Source organism: Marmota flaviventris, chromosome 3, assembly GCF_047511675.1.
Source record: "Marmota flaviventris isolate mMarFla1 chromosome 3, mMarFla1.hap1, whole genome shotgun sequence".
NCBI classification, from domain to species: domain Eukaryota; kingdom Metazoa; phylum Chordata; class Mammalia; order Rodentia; family Sciuridae; genus Marmota; species Marmota flaviventris.
The window spans coordinates 96998772-97024063 of record NC_092500.1 but is presented as its reverse complement, the minus strand read 5'-3'; the positions used below and the strand labels follow the sequence as shown (position 1 = coordinate 97024063).

General features: G+C 36.2%; 1 protein-coding gene across 1 annotated transcript in view; it reads right to left on the bottom strand.

The window, feature by feature from the left end:
• Nucleotides 1-25292, bottom strand: part of Dusp16 (dual specificity phosphatase 16) — a 94565-nt gene that overhangs the window by 16432 nt on the left and 52841 nt on the right. Inside the window, exon 4 of the mRNA XM_027955915.3 lies at nt 13191-13354. Within this exon, the coding sequence (XP_027811716.1) occupies nt 13191-13354 (164 nt within the window). The remainder of the gene's footprint in view (nt 1-13190; nt 13355-25292) is intronic.

The window sequence follows — 25292 nt, the reverse complement described above, 5'->3', positions numbered from 1 at the left end:
GAGACTTTAATGATAAACCTTTAAACTTTTGTATTTGTGGCAAAGGTTACATCTGTTTTTCTGCAGCTGAACCAAAGCTATATCAAGTTTATCTAGTACCAACCAATTAACCATAGGGCCCAGAAACAAGTTCAGTACTCCCAGGTAAAAACAAAAGTGGGCTGGCCATTAGTTAAATCAGCCTTTGAGAGCTTTTTTCACCAATGGTCCTTAGAGAAAAGAACCATATTTCTTTCTCTTTTCTACCAACAATACTATAGATTTATTAAACTGAAAGTGAGGGAAGCTGGGTGCAGTGCTGCAAGCCCAGTGACTTGGGAGTCTGAGGCAGGAGGATCTCAAGCTCAAGGCCAACCCAGGCAACCAGTGAGACCCTGCCTCAAAATACATTTTTTTTAAAGGGCTTGGGATGTAGCTCAGTGGTCAAGTGGTTGCCTACCATGCATGAGTCCCTAGGTGGGAGGGAGGGAGGGAGGGAAGGAAGGAAGGAAGGTAGGTAGGTAGGTTATGAGGGCAAGTATAACTATTAATAGAAATTTTAGCTGAAAAGATCTATTTATTAAATCTATTATCCAGCAGTTTTTTGGAATATGATAGAATTTGATAATAAAACAAGTCCAAATTTTTAAAATGGAAAAGCAAGAAAAATATATGTCATCATATAAAATTAAAATATAATTTGGCTATTAAATTCCATAAATAAGTGCCTTTTCATCTTGGCAGTTACATCATCAGAGGAAAAAGTCAGTTAAAAGAGAAAATCATTAAAAATAATACACATACATTTGAGCTGGGCATGGTGGCACATGCCTGTAATCCCAGTGGCTCAGGGGGCTGAGACAAAGAGGATCCAGAATTCAAAGCAAGCCTCAGCAGCAGTGAGGCACTAAGCAACTCAGTGAGATCCTGTCTCTAAATAAAATACAAAATACCGCTGGGGACATGGCTCAGTGGTAGAGTGCCCGTGAATTCAAGCCCTAGTACCCCTCCCCCCCAAAAAAGATACACATATACTTAAAACATTATTTTAATTTAAAACAAATAAATGTCCTTTAATTCACTAATTTCTGATGTAGGACTTTGACTCATTCTTTTCTGGGTTAGCTGAACAAAGTTCTTAAGCAAATCACACCTAAATGCAGCTACCACTTAGTTTCCTTTTTTTTTTTTTTAACATTTATTTTTTAATTATAAGTGCACACAATACCTTTATTTTATTTTTATGTGGTGCTGAGGATTGAACCCAGTGCCTCATGCATGCTAGGCAAGCGCTCCACCTCTGAGCCACAACCCCAGCCCCTACAGTTTCCATTTTTTAAAGAGCAAGAACCTGTGAAACAATGTCAATGTAGAGGCTTTCCAGAGTATGCCAACTCCCCAAATATTTTACAGTTGCCTTATTTCCAAATAATTTTACAGAAAAGCAGTAATTTATCTTTCCAAAACATTTATTTTGGGTTATATAACAACAACTCTCTTTATTCATATATCATCAGTGTATGTAAATATATATTTTTAAATTTCTTTCTTGTTCTTTTTTTATTTTTTTCTTTAGTTGTAAATGGACACAATACCTTTATTTTGTTTATTTTTATGAGTTGCTGAACCCAGTGCCTCACACATTTAAGGCAAGGGGTGTACCTCTGAGCCACAACTCCAGCCCAGTGTATATATTTTAATTAATGTACATAATTATAATAACAAGCACATTGGGGCTTGGGCTGTGGCTCAGTGGCAGAGTGCTTGCCCAGCATGTGTGAGACACTGGGTTCAATCTTTAGCACTGCATAAATAAATAAACAAAATAAAGGCATGCTGTCTGCTGTCCATCTAAAAGTACAAAAAGATGTTTTTAAAAAGAAAAAGTTACAAGCACACTGGCCCAAACAGGTCTGCCATGCAACTGCTGATGTCTGGTAAGCATACTCTTCCAATGGTAGAGGCAGGTATGCTGCAGAGAAGAGCCTAAGAGGGGCTGCTGAAGACTCAGAAGAGATGTCACAGCATCTCTGAAGTTAGTAAACAAGTTTATAAAGTTTCATAACTGTTCTATTAACCTGCTTTCTTGATTAATTGTTCTTGGTTTTTTTGATGATGTATATACAAGTGATTGACAGAGCATCTCAATGTTTTTAATGGTGCTACTGAGAACTACAATTATGAAAAACAAGAATTTTATGCAATGTTTTTACTCATAGATGGATACCAATGCCTTCTTAATAAATTGTAAAGCACATATTTGTAATTGTTTTGTTTTCAACATGTTGTATAAAACATACGTAACTGAGTATTTACTCTGTCCCACGATTAAACATTATAATCTTTAAACTTCCAGAAAATAGTCATCTTATGCTGTTAAAGATTTGCCTCAACTTTGTACTAAGTCTACTAATTCATGCCTTCTATTGACAAGTCCTTTTCTGGCCTTTAAATATCCTCTGACACCTCGGCCTTTTCTTGGAACTCCTTAGCTTAGCTGCTCACTCCCATTAGGTCTAGCCTGGCCTCTGTCAATACTAATACCTATAAACCTTTCATAATTCTTATTTCATGTAGCCTACTCTTGGACCATTCCTCTCTCTCCAGTTCAGTCTCTTCTACCACTACTTCTGGAATCCTTCAACCCTCCAGGATCAACAATCTGCTAATCCTACTCACCTTTCGGACTCCCTCCATCCCCATTATGTCTGTCTGCCTTCCCTGCCCAATTAAAACTATAGTCAGTCATTACAATCATTCCCTTGCTTTCACTCTCAATTCCTTTGCCTCCTTATCACTTCTTCACGCTCACTTGGCAAGATTACAACCTTAGTTAAGCCCAATTCTACACCTAAACTGCATTTATAGCTGTGCTGTTGAACATGGCCAGGGAAAACACTCTCCAATGCTACCTGATCTCACTTCCAACTCATGCTCACAATCATTGTATTTCCCTAGCCCATTCACTTTCCTTCTCTCAGGTGCCATTCCATTCATTTCCATTTTTCTTCAAACTCTCTACATGTCCCTGCTCATTCTCACTCTTAGCTCGTGGATGATTATTTCCTACTACACTAGAAAAAGTAAAACAATCAGAAGCAAATTTTGATTTTCACTACCACATTCACCCTTGTACCAGCATATGTACCTACCTATACACTCTACCTTTCTACCTGTTGCTATAGATGAACTTGCTCATGTTTCTATGGCCAATCCCAGCTCTTGCTTAATAAATTCCATCCCCTCTCACTCAAGGATATGGCTCTAGCTATTCTCCATCTCTCTCCTATATCAATTTTCCACTGTTCTGGATTATTCTCTCTACTGACAATCAAACAAGCCACTATTCACCCCATCTTAAAAATATCTTCTCCCACTTTCCATCTCCTCCTCCAACTAATACATGTCATATCATTCTTTTTAGCAAAACTTCTTGAGAGAGCTGCTTATCTTTACTTGCTATCTCCAATTCCTTTTCTGTTATCTCCTGAATCCATTCCATTCAGGCTTTCATTCCCACCATTCTCCCAAAACTGCTCAGAGATCACCAGTACTCTCCACACTGCTCAGCCCAATGACCAATTCTTGGTCATCATCTTCCTTGACCTATAGCACCACTTGGCATACTTGATTACCTCCTCTCTTCCTGGAAAACACTTTGTTAACTTGCTTCCTACAATCTCATGATTTCCTTCCTTCTCTTTGGTTTTACTCCAAGCTATTTTATTTATTCTGCTCTATCACTTTCATTCAATACCACTTTGCATCATGAATATTTGCTATCATCCTGCCTCAGCCTTCCAAGTAACTGGGATTACAGGTACGCACCACCATGCCTGGCACTTAATAATCTTATCCACTCTCATGACATTAAATACTGTCTTTATGATGCCACATTTATGTCTCCTCCTGAGGGACCCTGTCCTGAATTCATATATCCATCTGCCTACTCAGCATGTCCACTTGAAAGTATATCAGGCATCTCAAACGTGGCCATGTCCAAAACTGAATTCCTCCTGTTCTACCCAAAGGATTCCCAATGGCAAGTGCATCTCCTAGTCTCCTTGACACCTCTTTCACACACCCGGCCCTCACCATCTAATCCATTAGAAAATTCTAGTGGCTCTACCTTCAATTAGGCAGTTACACAGTATAACTGCTACCAACTTGATGCCAACCCACTACCAACTGTCTTCCATGCTTCTATCCTGTAGGGAGCACAACCTATTTTCAACATAAGAGCTAAAATGATCTAAAAGAAGATAAGTCAGATCATGTTACTAGTCTGCTCAGAACCTATTAGTGACTCCTATTTTAGAGTAAAAGCCAACATGTTTATAAAGATGTTGTAAAGGCTTGTGAAGTCTTGATCTCTTCCTGTTAGGAGTAACTTTGACACACTCCTCATGTTCACCATGCTCAGCCACACTGGTCTCCTTGTTTTCCCCTCATCATACAGATAACACTTGTACCGGCAGTGGCTTCTACATGTGCTGCTTTTCCTCCAGATAGACAAATGACTCATTCTCTTCAAGTGCTTGTTCAGATGTCTGTATCTGGAGGAAGCCTACCTTCATCACCCTTTAATCACAACCAACACCCTATAGGCACTCCCTCTCTATGCCCTATTTTCATCATAGGACTTAACCATGATAAATATGTTATATAATAAATCACACTAACAGCTTACCTACTTACTATGTTTACTGTAAAGTTTCTTTCCTCCAGGATATATGCTCATGGGGGGGGGAAAAAAAGTTGTCTTTCTTCCTGATACATCCCCAGCACCTAGAATACTTGTCTGGCACACACAGAGATTAAATAAGTATTTGATGAATGAATCATTATCTTTAAGAGGACTAAAGTCAGGATCCAGTAACTAGTTTATTAGTATCTTTTGATGAAAAATCTTTGCATATATTCCTTACATAGTTTCATTTATAGGTCATAGTAAAATGTCATTAATTTATATTGTATTCATTTTACAACTTATTAAAGACTGATTACTTGGGATTCTCAAATGTATTAAGAAAGGGTTTTCTGAGTAAATTAGCAGCATGAGAAAACTTTTTAGGAGATTTTACTTAAGTAATTCTTAACATGGTAAATTGTTTGAATCAAGTTGTACTGTTTAAAAATTAAGTTATATTTATTATTTTGAAAAGTTGCCAAAGTGCTTTGTAGGGCCTTGGGGGCATATAAAGAGCAAGCAGCCCTATTGAGAGTTGAAAAACCTACATCAATTAGACAGCTACACAAATATCAAAAATAGAAAGAGGTATCAAATGAATGTGATCCCACAGAATAAATAAAATAGCTTGCAGTAAAGCCAAAGAGAAGGATTTTGAAAGGGAACCATAACAAGAACTAAAATTACCATCTGAAGTTTGAATGGGGTATAGTTATCCCTTGATCTAAGGAGGATTGATTCCAGGGCCCTCAAAGAACAAAATCTATGGATACTCACATCCCTTATATAAAATGACGCAGCACTTCCATATAACTTTCATATATCCTTCCATATACTTTAAATCATTTCTAGATTACTTTTAATACCTAATACAATGTAAATACTATGTAAATAGACAGTATAGTATATTGTTTCAGGAATAATGACAAGAAAAGAGTCTGCCCATGTTCTGTACAGATGCATTTTTTTCCCCAAATGATTTTCAATCTGTGATTGGTTAAATCCATGGATGTGGAACCCAGGAATACAGAGGGACAACTGCATAGGTATTGTGGATGGATTTTCTCTGATATAAGGAAGCTGATTCATAGTGGGGTAGGGATGGGGAGCATGGGAGGAATAGATGAATTCTAGATAGGGCAGAGGAGTGGGAGGAAAAGGGAGGGGACAGGGGATTAGCAAGGATGGTGGAATGTGATAGACATCATCATCCAAAGTACATGTATGAAGACACGAATTGGTTTCAACATACTTTATATACAACCAGAGATATGAGAAAATTGTGCTGTATACATGTAATAAGAATTGTAATGCATTCTGCTATCATTTATTTTTTTAAAAAATCAATTAAAAAAAGAAAGTAAACACAAAGTACAGAAATGTCTGGAGGACTGACCATGCAGCACTGACCATGTCCATTCAGACATGGAGAGGACCAGCGGAGAGAAAGATCAGAAGAGGTTAAGATCTGAAAAGATACAATTAGATCATAGAGGGTCTTAAATATCAAGTTGAAGAGTCTAACTGACAAGCTAAAGAAGTTGATAAACTGCCATAATGAGAGGGCTGATTAATTCATTAAAGCAAACTCTTTTTTTCCCTTCCCCTCAATCCTCTCTGCACAATTCAAAGTTCCTACATTCTTCCATACCCCCACCCCTCCCCACTATGGATCAGCACTTGCTTATCAGAGAAAACATTCAGCTGGTTTTTGGGATTGGCTTATTTCACTTAGCATGATATTCTCCAGCTCCATCCATTTACCAGGAAATGCCATAATTTCATTCTTCTTTAAGGCTAAGTAATATTCCATCATATATATATATATATATATATATATATATATATATATATATATATATAAAATCACATGTCCTTTATCCATTTATCTGAAGGACATCTAAAGCTGGTTCCATAGTATAGCTATTGTGAATTGAACTGCTGTAAGCATTGATATGGCTGTGTCACTGTAGTATGCTGATTTTAAGTCCTTTGGATATAAACTGAGGAGTGAGATAGCTGGATCAAATGGTGGTTCCATTTCAAGTTTTCTTGAAATAGAATCTCCATATTGCTTTTCATAGTGCTTGCACCAATTTGTAGTCCCACCAGCAATGTATGAGTGTACCTTTTCCCCACATCCTCACCAACACTTTTTGTTACTTGTATTCTTGATAACTGTCATTTTGAGTGGAATGAGATGAAATCTTAGAGTCGTTTTGATTTGCATTTCTCTAATTGCTAGAGATGACAAACATTTCTTCATATGTTTATTGATCAATTGTATTTCTTCTTCTGTGAAGTATCTGTTCAGTTCCTCAGTCCATTTATTGATTAGGTTATTTGGGGGTTTTTGTTTGGTTTTTTTTGTTTTGTTTTTTGGGTTTTTTTTGGTGTTAAGTTTTTTGAGTTCTTTATATTTCCTGGAGATTAATGCTTTACCTGAGGTGCATGTAGTCAAGATTTTCTACCATTCTGTAGGCGCTCTCTTCACATTATTGTTTCCTTTGCTGAGAAGAAGCTTTTTAGTTTGAATCCATCCTCTTTATTGATTCTTAATTTTACTTCTTGTGGAAAGCAAACTCCTAATGGATTTTTTTCGGGGGGAGGGATACCAGGGCTTGACTCAGGGGCACTCAACCACTGGGTCACATCCCAGCCCTATTTTTTTTTAAATATTTATTTTTTTTAGTTGTAGTTGGACACAATACACTTATTTTATTTATCTATTTATTTTTATGTGGTGCTGAGGATCGAACCAGGGCCTTGCATGTGCTAGGGGAGCGCTCTACTACTGAGTCACAATCCTAGCCACCCAGCCCTATTATGTATTTTATTTGGAGACAGGGTCTCACTGAGTTGCTTAGCACCTCACTTTTCCTGAGGTTGCCCTTGGACTCATGATCCTCCTGCTTGGGTCTCCTTAGCCATTGGGATTACAGGCATGTGCCACCACACCCAGCTTAGTGGCCTTCTTATTAAAAACAGTTCATAAGTAGTTCATGTGAAATCTCAGTGTGGCAAGAAATAATACAAAATATATGAGTACCGGCCCAAGAAAAATCAAAGCACAAGCCAGCACACTGCCATTCTACCTGAATGACCTTGGTATTCACCTGTAAAATAAGGCTAATGTTGTGTGTTCCATACAGCTGGCATGAGTATAAAGTAATACATAATATAGTCTTATTAAATGTTAGTTTCTTTACTTTATTACATTGTAAATATAGCTTATGAATTGTATGAATTATATCAATAAAGCTAGTAACAAAATAAGAGTTTTCAAAAAGCCTATAATGTATATTTTTCACTAATCCAAATTCTTGTTTTTCCTAATTGGCATTAAGTAGGGAAGTTATACTGAATACAGCAGGCTGAATTTAAGAACACATTCTTCTGCAGAGTGAAAGAGATGACCCCTATGAACTTAAAAAACAGGTTATAGTTTCAATATACAATTAAATCAAATTTCAAAAATATTTGTGAGTCCAAAAAAAAAGTTTTATTATTACAATTTTCATTCTTTCTTTTTTTTTTCATTTAAAAGTCTGACTCCTAAACTATGTAATGAATTTTCTCCTCTAGCTGGACTAATTTCTAAGTGTAGTTTCTATGACCTGTTGATGGAGCAATAGAGTACAGATTAATAGATGGCTTTAATAAAACTGCTTTATTTGGGCAATTTCCTCATGGTCAGCTAGTCTGAAGACAAGAAGTCCCATTAAATCACCATGGCATAACAATTATAGACAATCAAATTATAATTTACCTTACTGAAGTCAATTTCATGAGTCAATTTGAATTTGCCACTCCATTTGCCTTTAAAACTGACCAAGTCCTACTTCCTCTATCCAGCCTTCCTCAAGCCACAAAACCCACTCCACCACTCACGTTAGCATCATGCCTAGTACTCTATCCTATGCTGACAATAATGATGAGTGTCCCCTATAAAGCAGGGACTGTACTTGATGATATGCAAATCATCATTTGAATATCACATAAACAGTGAGAGATAGGAATTATTACAATTTGCAGATAAAGAAACTGAGATTCAGGATCTTATCTTGAGTGATATGGCTGGTAAGGTGAAAAACAGAGAAGCAAACCTATCCACCCTCAGAGCTGACACTCACCCATTATGCAGTACTGCCTAAGTAATGATAGTCATACTGTGAATCATTTTGACTTGTGAATTATTGTTTAAAAAATAGGTTTTATCTAACCAACCAACTTGCACACTGTATGGTGATTCTACACATGGTAGACACTAAACGTTTATACTGATAACTCTAATGACCTTCTGTCTTCCTATATCATGTATTTCTCTCTTGAAAACTCTGAGAGCATCATTCAATGATATTGTGTCCAAGATACTGCCTAACTGCCATAAGAACAACAGAGAAAGTATCAATAATCTTACTAGCAGGCAAAACAATAGGGTAACATAGGAAAACCAACTTTGCATGTTAAAAGGCTGTAATAAAAAGCTAAATAAAGAATGTTGACAACCAGACAGTAACTCAGGAAGAAGAAGCAGACCTGCGCTAGTGAAGCAGCTGAAGCAGCTCATCTCATACAGTGCAGGTTAGTAAACACTTGCAGTAGGTAATTCTATCATACATTTCATGTATTTAAATGTGAAAGAAAAGTTTCCATTTAAAGTTTTAAGTGATAAGGAAGAAAAATGATAAAGGAACTTTTTCTTTCACATAATAACAGATTCTCAAATCCCACACATTTCAGATACAAACTGGGCATCAGCAAATGACTTTTAATTTTGTTCCCATTTCAGCTTTAGTTACATCCTGTAGTTACACATACTACAGAATGAAAGAACAGATTGTAAGAAACAAAAGCACAGTTTGAGGGACAAGTAAAATGAAAGTACATTTTTGCAACCAACGATTTGCGGTCTTTAACAGAGAACCATATCTTTAAAACATCAGAAACATGAAGTATTGACCTGCACTGTCCAGTAAGGTAGCAATAGGCTTCCCACGGCTACTGAGCACCAAAAATGTGGCTAATCCAATTTAATATGTGCAGTAAGAATAAATCACACACCAGATTTCAGTAGGACAAAACATGTAAAATATCTCGATTTTTAATACTGGTTGCATGTTGAAATGATAGCATTTTAGATATACTGGTTTAAATGAAATGTTATTAAAATTAATTTCACCTGTTTTACTCAGGCTACTTCGAACATTTCAAATTATGTATCTGGTTTTCATTATACTTCTACTAGATATGGATGGTGTAGAATTTGTTGTGGAAAACCTCAATTGTGATCTAACAGACTGTTAAGATTCAGCAGTCCATCAAAACAGCCTGCTGTAGAAAATTCAATTTTACAGAAGACTGATATTTTCTGTGTTATATAAACATGAAAATCAGAGTAGCTTGGATTTGCATATGCTCCGTCCCTGATGAACTCTGAAGTTGGTGACATAATCTTGGGCAAGTGACTTAACAACTCGGGGCCAACCTACCTTCTAATCCTACTATGCAGGTTAAATACAATAATATAAAGAGTTTTTCTAGAATTTTAAATGGTAAGTATTATGATCTTTCTAAGAATACTTCTGTGACAAACTTTTAGTGTATCTTGGTGGCCCTCTATTTTAGAAAAAAGACTAATAAATTAGTAGCCTTGTAGGTAATATTTTTCAGGACTTCAAATTTTGAATTGTAATAAAATATATGTACTATTAGGAAAGATTATAAAATTTTCATTTTTAGAGATCTTTAAGGAAAAAGAAGCATATTGTTGCTCCTTCCTGTTTAAATCAATAAGTTCAGCAGGAAGATCAGTTAGTTTATGCTATTTGTGAAAGGTAAATCTGGTTCTAAAAGGCAACTGGGTGATGTTGGGGAATTTGTTTAACATTTTTGGAGTATCAATCTCTAAAATTCCCTTCAGGCTCTTGTCAACAGTGAACACAGAACTCAGATACAAATTCCTGCTCATTGTTTTCAAAGCTGTCTGCCTTACCGGTGTCTTATTTCTTAATATCCATTTCTTACCATTACATCTACACATCTATTCTATTAAAATATTTATTTATTAGTTGTAGTTGGATACAATACCTTTATTTTATTTATTTATTTTTATGTAGTGCTGAGGATCAAACCCAGGGCCTTGCACATGCTATCCAAGTGCTCTACCTATGAGCCACAACCTTAGTCCCCTATACATATATTTTTTAAAAGTTTCATGACAATCTTCCATGATGACTCCTTGCCCATGCTGATGTCCCATGAACTTCCATAAGCCCATTCTCCCCTCACACTAACTATATGTTTGAAGGCCATAGGGCCATGAAAAACAAAAAATTTCCCCCTTTCCTTATTCTCAATTCCAGGTTCTGATTTAACTGCTCTTGCCTTATAGGTGCTCACAAAGTTGTTTACTAACACATACTTGTTAAATAGGAGAAATGTCTAGAGCAAAATAAGTGTGCTGTTTACAGCCTCAGCAATTTGGTGAGATCTTTTCTCAAAACAAAAATAAAAAGGGGTGGGATTGGAGTTCATGAACCAGAGAACCTCTTGGTTCAATCTCAAGTATAGGAAAAAAAAAAAAAAAAGGCTTATTGTTCCTAAACTGCCTGCACATAATCAGAAATAACTGCATCTGGTTATTTAGTTGAATGTCAAAGTCAACAAAAATGGTCTGTAACACAATTATTTGTGGAGTCACCTGCTCACCAAGTTTTACCACAATTAGATTTCTTCAGTAGACTTTTTTTTTTTTTTTAAATCTGGGGATTAAATAAACTATCTCTAGATTTGCTCTGGGAATGCATGTGACTTTAAGAAATTAATTTTGGGGAGGGGAGAGGCTATGTGGGTAGGAATGATGGAATGAATGACATTATTACTCTATGTGCATGTATGATTATATGACCTAACTCTACATTATGTACAACTAGAAAAATGAGAAATTATACTCCTTTATGTATGATGTGTCAAAATGCATTCTACTTTCACATATAACTAATTAGAACAATTTAAAATTTTTTCTTAAAATGTAAGTTAAGATGGATTCATGCCAGAGGAGGAAAGAGAGGGGTTAATCCAACATCACTGGCATCCTTATAAAAAGACAAGTGACTCAGAGTGAAACACACACACAGATTGAAAGCAAGAACTGGGGAGCAGAGTATGTCCAGAAACAAGTTGAATACCCACTCTACTCAGGATACCCACTCTTTACAACTGCTGATCTTCACTAGAATCTGTCTTCCAGTGTTTTTGCTCAATTTGTTGAGTGAATAATTAATGAATAAATCAACTGTGGGGTTGTTCACTACTCCAAAAAATTAATTTTGTTTTCTGTAACATAGTTTGCTTATCTTGAAAAGAGAATTAATAATAATTCCATGCTCAAAGGCATGGTGACCCCACCAGAAATGTTCTATAAGCCATCAAGTCTCAAATAAGCAGATCTCACAATAAGAGCAAGTGCATTAGCAATACAATATTGAGGCAAAATTTTGAAGAGGTGGGAGTTTGGGGGGGGGGTGGAGATGGGGATTATAATGCCTCATTACTACCCAAAGACAGTCATTTTTTCCTCATGGGAAAGTTTGCTTTGCATGTGCTAAAGAAAGCCAATCTGGAAGCTTACTTTACAGTTAGCCCAATTGTTCTAGTCATTCAAGGAGAAAATGTTAAGGGGTACTACTGCCCTTCACAGAGGAAGTAGCATCTGTAAATCATTAATAGTTGAATTAAGATCTCTTCAATTGCTTTTTCAATTAGGGACATAAATTAAGAAGTTTTAGAGAAAAATCACTTTTCCAGACAGTAAATCCACTGTTTCCTCCTAGCACATGTAAGAGCACATAAGCTGCTGAGTCAGATTTTAATTCTATTTTATATTTGTACCATTATATGCATAGGCATCAATTCTCTCTTAGGGCATGCTTGTTCAGTAATACCAACACCCTTTCCAAACCCTTGCTCCTACGAGCCTCTTTTTTCTCAACCAAACTTCTCCAACAAGCTTTAGACACAGTGGGCAGGCAATGCATACTTTTTTAACCTTCCTTTTCAAAGGAGAATGCCTCCTTTGGGGGGGGGGGGGAATTAAGGTCTTCACTGGGGTTTCCTCTCTAAAGGTTTGCCACCTTTCCCAACAGCGGTCATCATGAGGACATTCTTCAATCCAAGCCCAACCCAAGTTCCTTTCTAGTAAGTAAACACATTTCTAAATGTAAAAGTACTAGCCTTCCTGAGTGCATCCAATTACTACAATAGCCTAAGAAAATGAGGCTAAACTTCTAAAAATTCTCCTATTTCAGGTCTCATGGACCTATGAGGAAAGCAAGTAAATATGACCACATCAAACAAAATACCACCCTAATGATGCAAGTGTTAGCTGGGGATTCATACTAAGAATGGTATACTTCCTTTCCGGGATCATGGTGTGTTCAAATGACACATAATGGGCAATTGCTGTTTTTCTAGCTGTACCAATAAACTGAGTTTTCAAGGATATTTTCCAAGCACCCACCTTGTTGAGGACATCTCGCTGGCAGCCAAGATAAAGATTGGGAAGAATTCGTGTTGGCCCAATGTTGGCAACAGGCAAGCAAGGCTGAGAAATGCAGGTAGGGACAAGAGTGGATTTTCCTTCACAGAGGCCAGGGAAACAACGAGAGAACTCAGCAAACCCACCTAAGAATAAACATTATAAGATTATGTCATGCACAAAGTAAAAATCAGCCATTTGTGAACTACTCAACTAAAATTACTTAGAATAGAAAAATCAAATCCCACAGATCCAAGTGGATACCACTCCCTATGAGTTCCTTTCTTTAGCTGCTGATGCTAAATTTGATCATAGGATCCAGTAACAGGTCTTGGTTTATAAGGCTACAATATGGAATATGCAAGTCCTAAAGGCATTTTACATGACTCTTCTTTCTCAAACATGCTCTTCATCTTCACAAATCCTGATATCTGCTCCCCACTTCTCAGCCTCAAACAAATGATCTTTGTGGATAATAAAGAGAATTTAAAGTCAGTAACAAATAACCACTTAAGACAATTTTGCACAGAAGCAAAATAGGGATATAAAAACTGTGAACCAACGCCAAATGTTACTTCTTCTACGTAAAATTTATCACATAATTCTTTCTAGAACTTTACATCTTCCTATTATACATATTTTTAAAAATTTCAAACATATCAAAAATATGCCCCTACTCTTAGAAATATTATCTATATCAAGTTCTTAGGATTCTGTAGGCAATTAGTCAAGGTTCCTACTGATTACCACTGATTTCTGAAGATCTGTTCATTTACTAAACACTAGAAAGAAGTGTTGACAGACCCTAAATTCATGAGACAAGATTCCTGGATTCTGAAAAGTTCAGTATTTTTCTAGTCCTGTTAATGATTGGCTCTATGACTTAATGAAGATACAATCTTGCCACCACTCAATGGAAAAAAAAAAAAAAAAAAGAGAGATCTGTGTAGCCAAAGGAGGCATTCTTGCCTTCTCTGGGAAAAGAAAAAATTAAGGTCTTCACTGGGGTTTCCAATCTAAATAATCCTATCCAAATTCAAACCTAGGAACCAAAATGATTGGTAAATTTTCATAAAATCCCTTGCTGTCCAAATGCTCATTACTTCATAAGTCCAAACTCATAAACTGAGATTTGAATTATAATACTTATATATTTATAATACTATTAAATTAAAAATTAACATATTAAGTTTTATTAGAAGGTAGTACCATGTCTTCCAAAATTATCTCCAAAGAAACTGGTTAAATTTATTTAAGCCAAATGAGCTTTGCAAATTCATTTGACTACAGAATTGTCTCTAAAAATCTATTAACTTGCTAATGTAATGCACATTTACAGAAATGCTAGACTAGGATTATTGCAACTACTGAAAAGTAGCCAATTAGAATTCTATACCTACAAGCATAACCCACAGATAGATTCAAAGACAGGGATCAGCCAATACTGGTATGTGAGTGCCTACTGTTTAGAATTTATAATCTTACTTACGTTACTGTTCCTTTTCAGTGTCTCTAACTGTACAACACAGTTGTTATTTAAAGTGTGGTTTCTTTCCCCCAGGTAGTTCTCATAACATGATAAAAGATTCTCATCATTCTTTGCTTACCTTATTATACCACCCAACATAACAATAGGCACTATTTTGATTGTATGATTTTAAATTGTTCTACAGCATTAGATGATTCTAGTGTTTTACTAAAAAAAAAAAAAAAAAAAAAACTGTTTTCATATATGTATTTTTTATTTTCTGGATCCAGTACAGTTCATGGGATGACCTATCATTTAATTCTAATAAAACAATGTTCCAGTAAATGTTTTCAGAGAAATAAAAAGAAACTCCATTTGAATTTCATTTTAAACTTATGAGTAATCATACTTACAAATAATATGAAGTAATCATAGGATGTACTGAACATTTGCCATGTGGCAAGCGGTACTCTAAGCCCTTTACAAGTATAATTTCTCAATATTTATAATAACCCTATGAGGTAGGTACCATTACTGTTCCCATTTACAGATAAGAAAATAGAGTTTTAGAATGACATTGCATAATAACTAGCAGAGCTAGGATACGAGTCTGCTTCTCTGAGTCCTGTGGGTTTAATTTCAACTCTTCCCTTGCACGCAGAGCCCAGTCTTGCTGATGGCTGTGGGGTCCAGCTTCACCACCTGTGATCTGCCAGTTCTTAGTACCAGGTTAATGATAGCCAACTGCCCTCTCCTAAACTGATGGAAGAGCCTTGCTTCCCTAAAGCTATATGGCTCGAAAGTTTTGATGCGGGGGAAAAATAAGAGAAGGAAACCTGACATGACCAGAGATAAGAGACTTGAAATATACTCTGTATGAAAGTCATAACAAAGTTTACAAATGAACTAGTTGAAATGTAAATATGGTCACTGGTTTGTTCATGATCACAGTGTGCAAGCTGGCAGTGAAGCTGAAGATGTCTTAGCTTTCAAGCTTCTCCACAAAACAGTTTTCAGAGGGATAGTATTTCATAGCAATCATAAACTGATTATCCCAGGCTCAACTCTATCACTAATTAGCACAGGGATCCTAGATTACTTTAACTTCAACTTACCTCAAAAGCCAGTGTGATGCTAAAAAATTCCATGCAGAGAATAGAAATTAATAAAAGAAAGAAACAATTGTTTGGCCTCAAAACAAAAAGCCAACCAACACTACATTGTAAAATGCATCATAAAACAAAAAGAAACCTCTTGTTTACAAATATTTTTCAACTAATATCTAGCACAAACACAAATAGCCAAATAATTTTTTAAATATTTAATAGATTTCAATGAAATCAAATCATACATTTAGTGCCCAGTCTGGCTTGAAATGTACCAAACTGGGGCTCTCAGTCACTTCCAGAAAACACTACCTCAGCCAAAGAGTACATTTCCCCTGATCTTTATCTATGACAATATTCCACTCTGCTGACATCCTCCTTCATTGACAGTTTTTTCCATTCACTGACCTTTCATTCACTGTTGTACTCTAGTGACTCCAGTTTCATTCCATTAATTAACAACAGATGAGACACTGCCTGATTTCTCCAGAACCTTTAAAAACTATCCATGGCCTTGCCAGCAACTCAATTTTGAAATATATCTAAAATGTCCATTTTCCTCTCAAAGGTTCTTTTATAAACAAGATCTATACCACAAGAAAAGTACAATTCATGTATGCTTTGTTACCAAACGGCTGACACAGACACAGAATAAAGCATCATCTTTGTCTGCTCCTGTCATAACTCTCTACTGCCCCAAGGACTCTGTGTTAAAGAGTCCATTACAAAAAGCACCAGTTCATTACCCTCCTATTTGAAAAGCAGTACTAAAAAACTGACAAGCTTCCTAAAAAGTTTTCAAGTATTTTAAAAAGTTACTCAAGGATTTTTTTCCCTGTCCAGTCGGTAATTACCAAGTTTCTCTGATCCCTAAATTCTGCTGTTTTCATCTGAGAATACAGAAAATAGGAAGTGGTATTAACCCACATATGCTTCCCTAACACAGGCCTGAATTTAAGAATGGCTGTGTCTGCTACTGCCCTTGCCTGAGCATGTCTGTGTTCAAGAAGAGGAGGGGCTGAGGTTGTGGTTCAGTGGTAGAGCAAGGCCCAGGATTCGATCCTCAGCACCACATAAAAACAAATAAATAAATAAATAAAGTTATTTAAAAAAAAAAAAAAAAGGAGGAGGAGGAAAACACAGGTTCAGACACTTCCAGCCTCTACAGATTTGGATGGACAAGGCAGATAGACTGAAGTGCTAATGCCTATATTTCTCTTCACAAATTCAACCAAAAGGACACATATTTAGAAATAAGAATATATTACTTTGGACAGTCAAAATACTTAGTATAGCTTCAAAGGCATATATATTTTACATATTACTTTATCCTATTCGTCCAAGAAAAATTTCTTTCCTCAAGGGCACTTCTTTCACAATTCCAAACCTAAGTACTATTTTCTGTCAACAACCACAAAAAAGGAAACAAACAAATAAAAACCCCCACTGTGAACCACCATTCCATTTTGATGGGAAGAAATATGCCAAGTACAATAAAATACATATAACAACTCCACTAAACAATTCCAATAAATCCCTTTTTTCTCTTCCCTTTGACTCAGGTAATCAGTTATAGATCACTATGCATTTTTTTAAAATGAAAGAATTATTTACTAATTAACAAAAGTAGCCTTTACTATAGCTTAGTGATTCTCTTAATTTACTTAAGTCCAAATTTTAAAAACAGAACCCTATCCTTGTAGTCAAACTAATGGTAAATGTTAATTTCATTATTTTAAAGACAGTTCCCTATCGGGAGAGACACAGGACTTTTCCCTTATGCTTTCATTCCAATAGGTAACAAGTCATCAGAGCTTTGTCAATTGACTGAGTTGTCTAAAGCTGGAAGGCAGAATTAAAGAGAACCACCATAATGTGAATGGATTCCATGGCTATATACAGAAATAGTATTTAAACAAAACTCTATTTTGTGGGAGACCATTTTCTAAAAATTCATATGGAATTTTTGTATTTTAAATCACATAGGTCCTATGATTTCACAGTATAGAACAGTTTTCTTCATACTGAAAATTAAATCTGTTTCTTTACAATCACATATAATATTAAAAAGTGAAAACATGTTTCACAATAAAATATTTTTATTGCTCTTAAGGGTTTTTTGAGACATGGTGGTACATGCCTATAATCCCAGGGACTCAGGAAGCCGAGGCAGGAAGTTCAAAGCCAGATTAAGCAACTTAGAGAAGCTCTGAGCAACTTAATGAGATCCTATCTCAAAATTTAATAAAGGGTCCCTGGGTTCAATCCCTGGTACAAAAAAAAAAAAAAACCCACAACTGATCTACACTAATTTAAGCTCTTATTCCAACTATCCCATACCTACTGAGCATAGAGCAAGTGCAAAGTAGATGGACACATATTTCTTTGAAAACTCTTCAGGAAACCTGAGAAGTTGCCTACATCTCATAAAACATATTCTATAAGTGACAACTCCAAAAATGTTCACCCTATCTTGAACAACTCTATCATTTGGTAGTGGGGAATAAGAAGTTTTTATCTCATTTGGTAATTAACAATTATTACATACACAACAAATGAATTAAAAATTTTCAAAGTATTAGCATAAAAAATCTCTAAATGGGCTGGGATTGTGGCTCAGCAGTAGAGCGCTCTCCTAGCACGGGAGCGACCCGGGTTCAATTCTCAGCACCACATAAAAATAAAGGCATTGTGTTGTGTCCATCTACAAAAAAAAAAAAGTTTCTCTCTCTCTCTCTCTCAAAAAAAAAAAAATCTCTAAATGCTGAAATAATGCAACTTGTAACTTCTTATAATTCTTAATACCAGATTTTACTAACCCTCAGGATATTATCTCAATCAATGCACTGACAAAATCCAAATTCTGTTTTAAGAGTTCTCAAAAGATGCAGTATGATAGCTAGTTTACTGACCTTTCAAACTGGCAATACATAACCTGAAGCAGCTCCTTCTTAACACAAACACATACCACCAGGACTTTTAATACATGCCTCAAATAAACAGATTGTTCCAAAGAGTGCAACCAGAATAACCCATCAAAAGGATTACAGCCATAATATACTTGGTTAAATAATATTAACAAACTCTCTAAGAGCCAGATTTGCAGAAGCAACAACTCTGACTGGTCCCCCAGTGACATTTAAGATGTGACGACAAGTGAACCGTATTCTGGAACTTCCTGAGAAGGATGGACTTAGGAGGACTCTACTTCCATCAGCATAGAAGGAGGTTGTTAAGGAGAACATTTCACCTGAAAACCAAGCATGCCTAGTTCTTATTTTGGGGCTTACTATCCAAACTCCCATCTAACATTTCAATCCTCTCTGGTCATTTCTAGTTAAGGACTTACTGATACCTTAAAATTACATTAAAAGCCAAAATCTCCCTCTCTCTTTCTGCATCCCTGTTGGTGTTACCAGCATTCCCTAGGCATCTCAGCAGTATTTACTTGGAATGTCAACACACCAGTATGATAGCTCTTCTCTCTGTCCCTGCCTTGCAGTCTCCTACCACAGTGCCAGTCCAAGACCTTCATTGCTCATGCTTGGATAAATTTCAGCAGCTCTCCTGAATCCACGTCCTCTTTTCCAATTCCTTTCCAACCTGTTGCCAGATTTAGTATTCAAAAATAATATTTTGAGCCAGGCACAGTGGTGCCCACCTATTATCCCAGAAGCTTGGAAAGCTAAAGCAGGATGTTCAAAGCCAGCCTCAGTTCCTTGGCAAGGCCCTAAATAATTTAGTGAGACCCTGTCTCTAAATAACTCAGTGGTAAAGGGCCCCTGGGATCAATCCCTGGTACTAAAAAAATAAATAAAATAAAAATTTTTAAAAAATGTTTGATGCTATTCTCTGCTTCCAAATATCTACAAAATAGAATCTAAAATTCCTAGCCTGACAATCTAATCCCAATCAAGTGTCCAGTCTAATTTCCCCTACCATCAACCCCTCATTTACTTAACAGACTTGTGCTTTTTCATCTCTGGGTCTTTGACAATTCAGTCATTCCAATTCATTTTTTCATTGGTTCTTGTTAGTTATACATGACAGTAGAATCCATTTTGATATAATTATACAAGCACAGAATATATCTTATTCTAATTAGAACCCCATTCTATATGATATACACACTAGAATTCACTGTGGTGTATTCATATATGCACACAGGAAAATTATGTCAGATTCATTCGACTGCCTTTCCTTTCCTACTTCCCACTCTCTTTTCTTCATTCCTCTTTATCTAATCTACTGAATTTCTATTCTTCCCAATTCATTTTATATTTCCTTCCAATTCATAGTCAAGCACAAGTTATACTGTTCCTACACAGCAGTATACTCTAAAGTTTTTTACCATGACCAGTAAAATACATTTTAGATGAAAACCCTCAGAACACATACCACCAAAAGTTTCACAATACAGTCTTTCCTTACTATGTGAAATGCTGATAAGTTTCTACTCTATTCTATTGCAATAACAAAATCTATATAGCTTCCCTGATCAGTGTATCTAGATGTGGTCTTGTTGTCTAAGAAGTTCTATAAAATTTATACAAATCATTTGGTGACTGCTTTGTGAACTGCTTGCAGATAAGAATTATGACTTATACTCCTTTGAAATCACTTTAGTATTCAGCATAGTGCCTGGCATGTAATTAAAATTCAATAAATATTTATTGAATCCTTCCTTGTTACAATGAATAGCTGTTGATGGATATAAATCTTGGGTGTTTTTAGTGGTCAAAGGATTTCCTGACACCAATCAAAGCCAAAAGTTATACTGGCATGGGTGGTGATGGTGGGGCATACAATCTGCTTCCTATTCCTAGACTATAAAGCTCCAGAAGACTCACACAAGGTAAGAGAGGAGGTGCTGGTCAAGAAAGACAATTTTCTACTATTATAGGGAAAAGAGGTAGAAATGGCGAATGCCATTTTGGTCATCCAAAAGCAACACTGAATTGTTTATGCACTTCTTGCCATATCCAGAACACCTTACATAAAAGATGGAACAAGAAAATTTTCTCTGATGATGGCAGCCATAAATAATAGAACAGTAAATAAATGCTGGAGAGGATGTGAAGAAAAAGGAACCCTCTTTACACTGTTGGTGGAAAAGTAAATTAGTACAACCACTATGGAAATCAATATGGAGGTTTCTCAAAAGCCTAAGAATGGAACCACCATATGACCCAGCTGTACCATTCCTTGGTATATTAAAAAGTCATCATACTATAACAACACATGCATATCCATGTTTACAGCAGCACAATTCATAAGAGTCAAACTCTGGAATCAGCCTAGGTGTCCATCAACGGATGAACTGGTAAAGAAAATGTGGTATATACACACAATGAAGTTTTTTTCAGCCATAAAGAAAAATGAAATATGTCATTTGTAGTAAAATGGATGAAACTTGAGAACATAATGTTAAGCAGAATAACTCAGGTGGTCAAGGGTCATGTTTTCTCTCATGTGTGGAAGCTAGAGAGGAAAAAGGAAAAGAAAGGTAGAGGGGATCTCATCAAAATTGAAGGGGAGATCAGAAGGAGAAATGGAGGGAAAGGAGAAATACTGGGGAATGATATTGGACAAATTATATTGTTATACCATGTGCATGTGCAAATATGGAACCAAAAAAATCCCATCATTATGTACAACTATAAAAAAATATGGAAACAAAAAAAAGCAGTATGGAGATTCCTTGGAAATCTGGGAATGGAACCACCATTTGATGCAGCTATCCCTCTCCTCAGACTATACCCAAAGGACTTAAAAACAGCATACTACAGGGACACAGCCACATCAATGTTTATAGCAGCACAATTCACAATAGCTAAACTGCAGAGCCAACCTAGATGCCCTTCAGTGGATGAATGGATAGAAAAAAAATGTGGCATATAAATATAATAGAATATTACTCAGCAATAAAAGAGAATAAAATCATGGCACTTGCAGGTAAATAGATGGCGTTGGAGAAGATAATGCTAAGTGAAGTTAGCCAATCCCAAAAAACAAATGCCAAATTTTTTCTCTGATATAAAGAGGCTGACTCATAGTGGGGTAAGGAGGGGGAGCATAGGAGGAATAGATGAATTCTAGACAGGGAAGGGGGTGGGAGGGAAAGGGAAGAGGCAGGGAATTATCAAGGATGGTGCAATGTGATAGATATCATCATCCAAAATACATGTATGAAGACACGAATTGGGTGTCAACCTACTTTATATAGGGAGATATGAAAAATTGTGCTCTATATGTGTAATAAGAATTGTAATGCATTCCACTGTGGTGTGGTTAAAAAAATAAAATCAATTAAATAAAAAAAAGGAATGGCTAAATGAAAAAAAGAAAAATTTTTCTGATGCTACAAAGTAGCCCATGATTCCATATATTGTATAGAGTGCAATCAATACCTCTATGGCTCTGGGAATCAGGGTATATCCCTTAGGAAACCAATGAGATACCAACTGCAGTTAAACCCTTGATGAGGATAAAGCCGCTGCTGGACATGACTTGTGATCAGTGAAGAGTATAATTAAATAAGATTATCAATAAGGGTAATTCTAAGTCTAGAGGAAAAGGGAATATTGCCTGGTCTCTGGAGAATGACTCAAGAATCAAATCTGCAGGCTGGAGATATAGCTCAGCTGCTAGAGTACTTGCCTTGTAAGCACAGGGTCCTGGGTAAAACAGCAGCACCACCACAAAAAAAAAAAAAAAAAAAAAAAAAAATCAAAAATGTAACCTGTGAACTATCTCTGAACAACTATTCAAGTCATTTCTCAGATCTTTCTATGTAAAGCTCAAAGATTTCTAATCCGTTCTTAAGCAGGCTCTCCTATAAGACCACTGCTGTGTATTCTACTCATCAGTAGTCCTCCTCTTTGGCCAACTGCAGTTTTAGAGAAGATTTCATAGAGCAGTAAAGGAAGAAAAGGAATACCTGTTCAGTCAACCAAACCCTAGAAACCACTGAAATTCAACATGTAAGTTCAGAAAGCATTTAATGATCACCTACTGTGACCTGGACACAGTTCTAGGTAATAAGGACAGTGTTGACCAAGATAAAGGGCCCCAGTTTAGTGGGACAAATTTTAACCAATTCATTAGATGAATAGTTAACTAATTATCATAGGTGCCCAAAGGAGAATGGAAACCAACTTTGCCTAGTAGCTAGGCAAGGCTTAACAACTGCACTAAATCTAAGAGATAAGAGAAGAAGAAAACCCTCGGCAAAGGAGAGAGCCTCTGTGAGGAGCAATAAAGCTCACTGATGCAAGTTTATAGCAGTTGGGACAAACAAGCTCAAACAGAGAAACAACTGAGAATGTAAAGTGGCATTACAGGAAGTTAGAGAGGTAGGCAGAAATCAGCAGGGCCTTGAGAGTTAGTGGAGATTTTATAATTAAGAGAACTAATGCACATTATACTGGAATACTTGAAAAATATAAAATAGGACTGGGGAAATACTTCAGTGATCCAGCATTTGCCTAGCATGCTTGAGGCTGTGATTCAATCCCCAGCACCACAAAACAATAAGATATATTTTTTAAAAGCCCTATAAAATAAAAAGTAAAAATATCACTTTGGCATGGTGTGAACAATGAACTGGAAGGTGGCAACATAGAAGATGTGAGAAAACCAGTTAAAAGTTCCTAGGGCAGTCTGAGTAGATACAATGTTGGCCTTAGTTGGTAGAAGAGGAAGACTTCTCAGACCCTAGCAGTCAAAGGAAAGATCTGGTGATCTAGTAATTAGTCTCAGTTCTTCTCTACGTTTTACAAAAAAACTACTCTGGTTTCTTAATGGAGAACCCCCTCAAATGTATGTTCATTCCTGACATTTCTAATCATGCTTTCCCCCGCTTCAGAATGCCAAGGATCCCTTCCCCACTCAAAATCTTACTCATCTTTCCTGGTTCAATTAAAATTCCATTGCCTTAATCAAGCTTTCCTCAGCTTCTGCAGACTACACTAAACCATCCCTTATCACTAACTATATCATGCAATTTAGCACAGATCATATGTTTCCCTTTATTTCATCCAATTTACCATGACTGTTTCTTCAAATTAATCACTAGACTCTCAAGAGCAGGGGCAAGCCTTTTGCTTTTCTATTATTCCCATTTCCTAAAGCCAAGTTTAGAGCCCAACTGTAGAAGTACCCATCAAATACCAGGAGACTGAGTAAAAAGGCAGAATATGCCGGGAACTGGTATTTCTCTGGAACACACACAACACAATTGGGGGATAAGGGAAGACTGATGTTATTGTTGTCATCTAGAGTACTTTCGTTTGGCTTGTGCAAAACATCAGGATGAAGAAGCAAGGAACTATACTAGTCAGTTCTGCAGTCCATTTTTTTTTTTTTTTTCAAAGGACAGTCTTGGGCCTTGTGTCTTAGCCATTGGTAGCTGGCAAATGACATATACTGGCTTACCACACTGGAAGGTAGCAATTGGAGAAAAGATGATCCACTCTGTACAACATTACACAAAATGAGACTTAGAAGCAGAGGTAGCAATTATGTGGCAACCCATGAGCAAAATAGCATCTGTCCCCCCTCCCCAAGTTTTCTTGAGGTTTCACAAGTAAAATATTGTATTTATTTAAGGTATACAATGTAATGACTTGATATACATATATACTGTGAAATGTATATATACACATATATGTGTGTATATATATATATACAAATATAATGTGTGTGTATATATATATACTGTGAAATTCATAAAATCTGCATATAAGCTAATCTATATGTCAAATATTTATTGAAAACATACAAAAGTGCTAGGCCTTGAGGGTTACATGAAGATAATAAGGTCTGTTCCATACGAAACTAAGCCCACTGCATTCCAGTAGAGCTTTCATGTATCCATGACCTTTCCTTCAGTAAGCCTTCACTTTTTATGTCCTGAAGGTAAGTCTGTGTCTCCTCTTGTTTGAGGGACACAGAGGTCACTAAGAGGCTATTTTCAGGCTGGAGTTATGGCTAAGTGGTAGAGTGCCTGCCTAGCATGTGTGAGGCACTGGGTTTGATTCTCAGCACCACATACAAGCAAATAAATAAATAAAGGTCCATCAATAACTAATAAAAATGTTTTTTTTTAAAAAAAAAAACAGGCTATTTTCAATTTCTTAGAGAGTTTGCTTGTTCCCCTTCTCTGTACTAGTAAGAAAGCCCTGAGGGCATGAGTAGATCTCAGGCCACAAACTCTTCACTTCTATATCTAATGACCATAAAAGCCATCTCACATAGCTCATGAATTCCTTCTTTTCAAGGTGACTAAAAGTTCTAAATTGATGGAAAAATTACTCTAAGAAACCATGTTGTCTTCCAATTATCATATTGATACAAGGTTGATAAAATCTAACTGCCTGAAGCCATAGGGGCAGTTAATAGTGCCCCTATGAAAATCATCTCAACATGAAAATCATCTCCAGTGACCTTATAACTTATAGTAGCCCCTGTGAGAAACTAGCATGCTTTACCACACTCATATATTTCTCT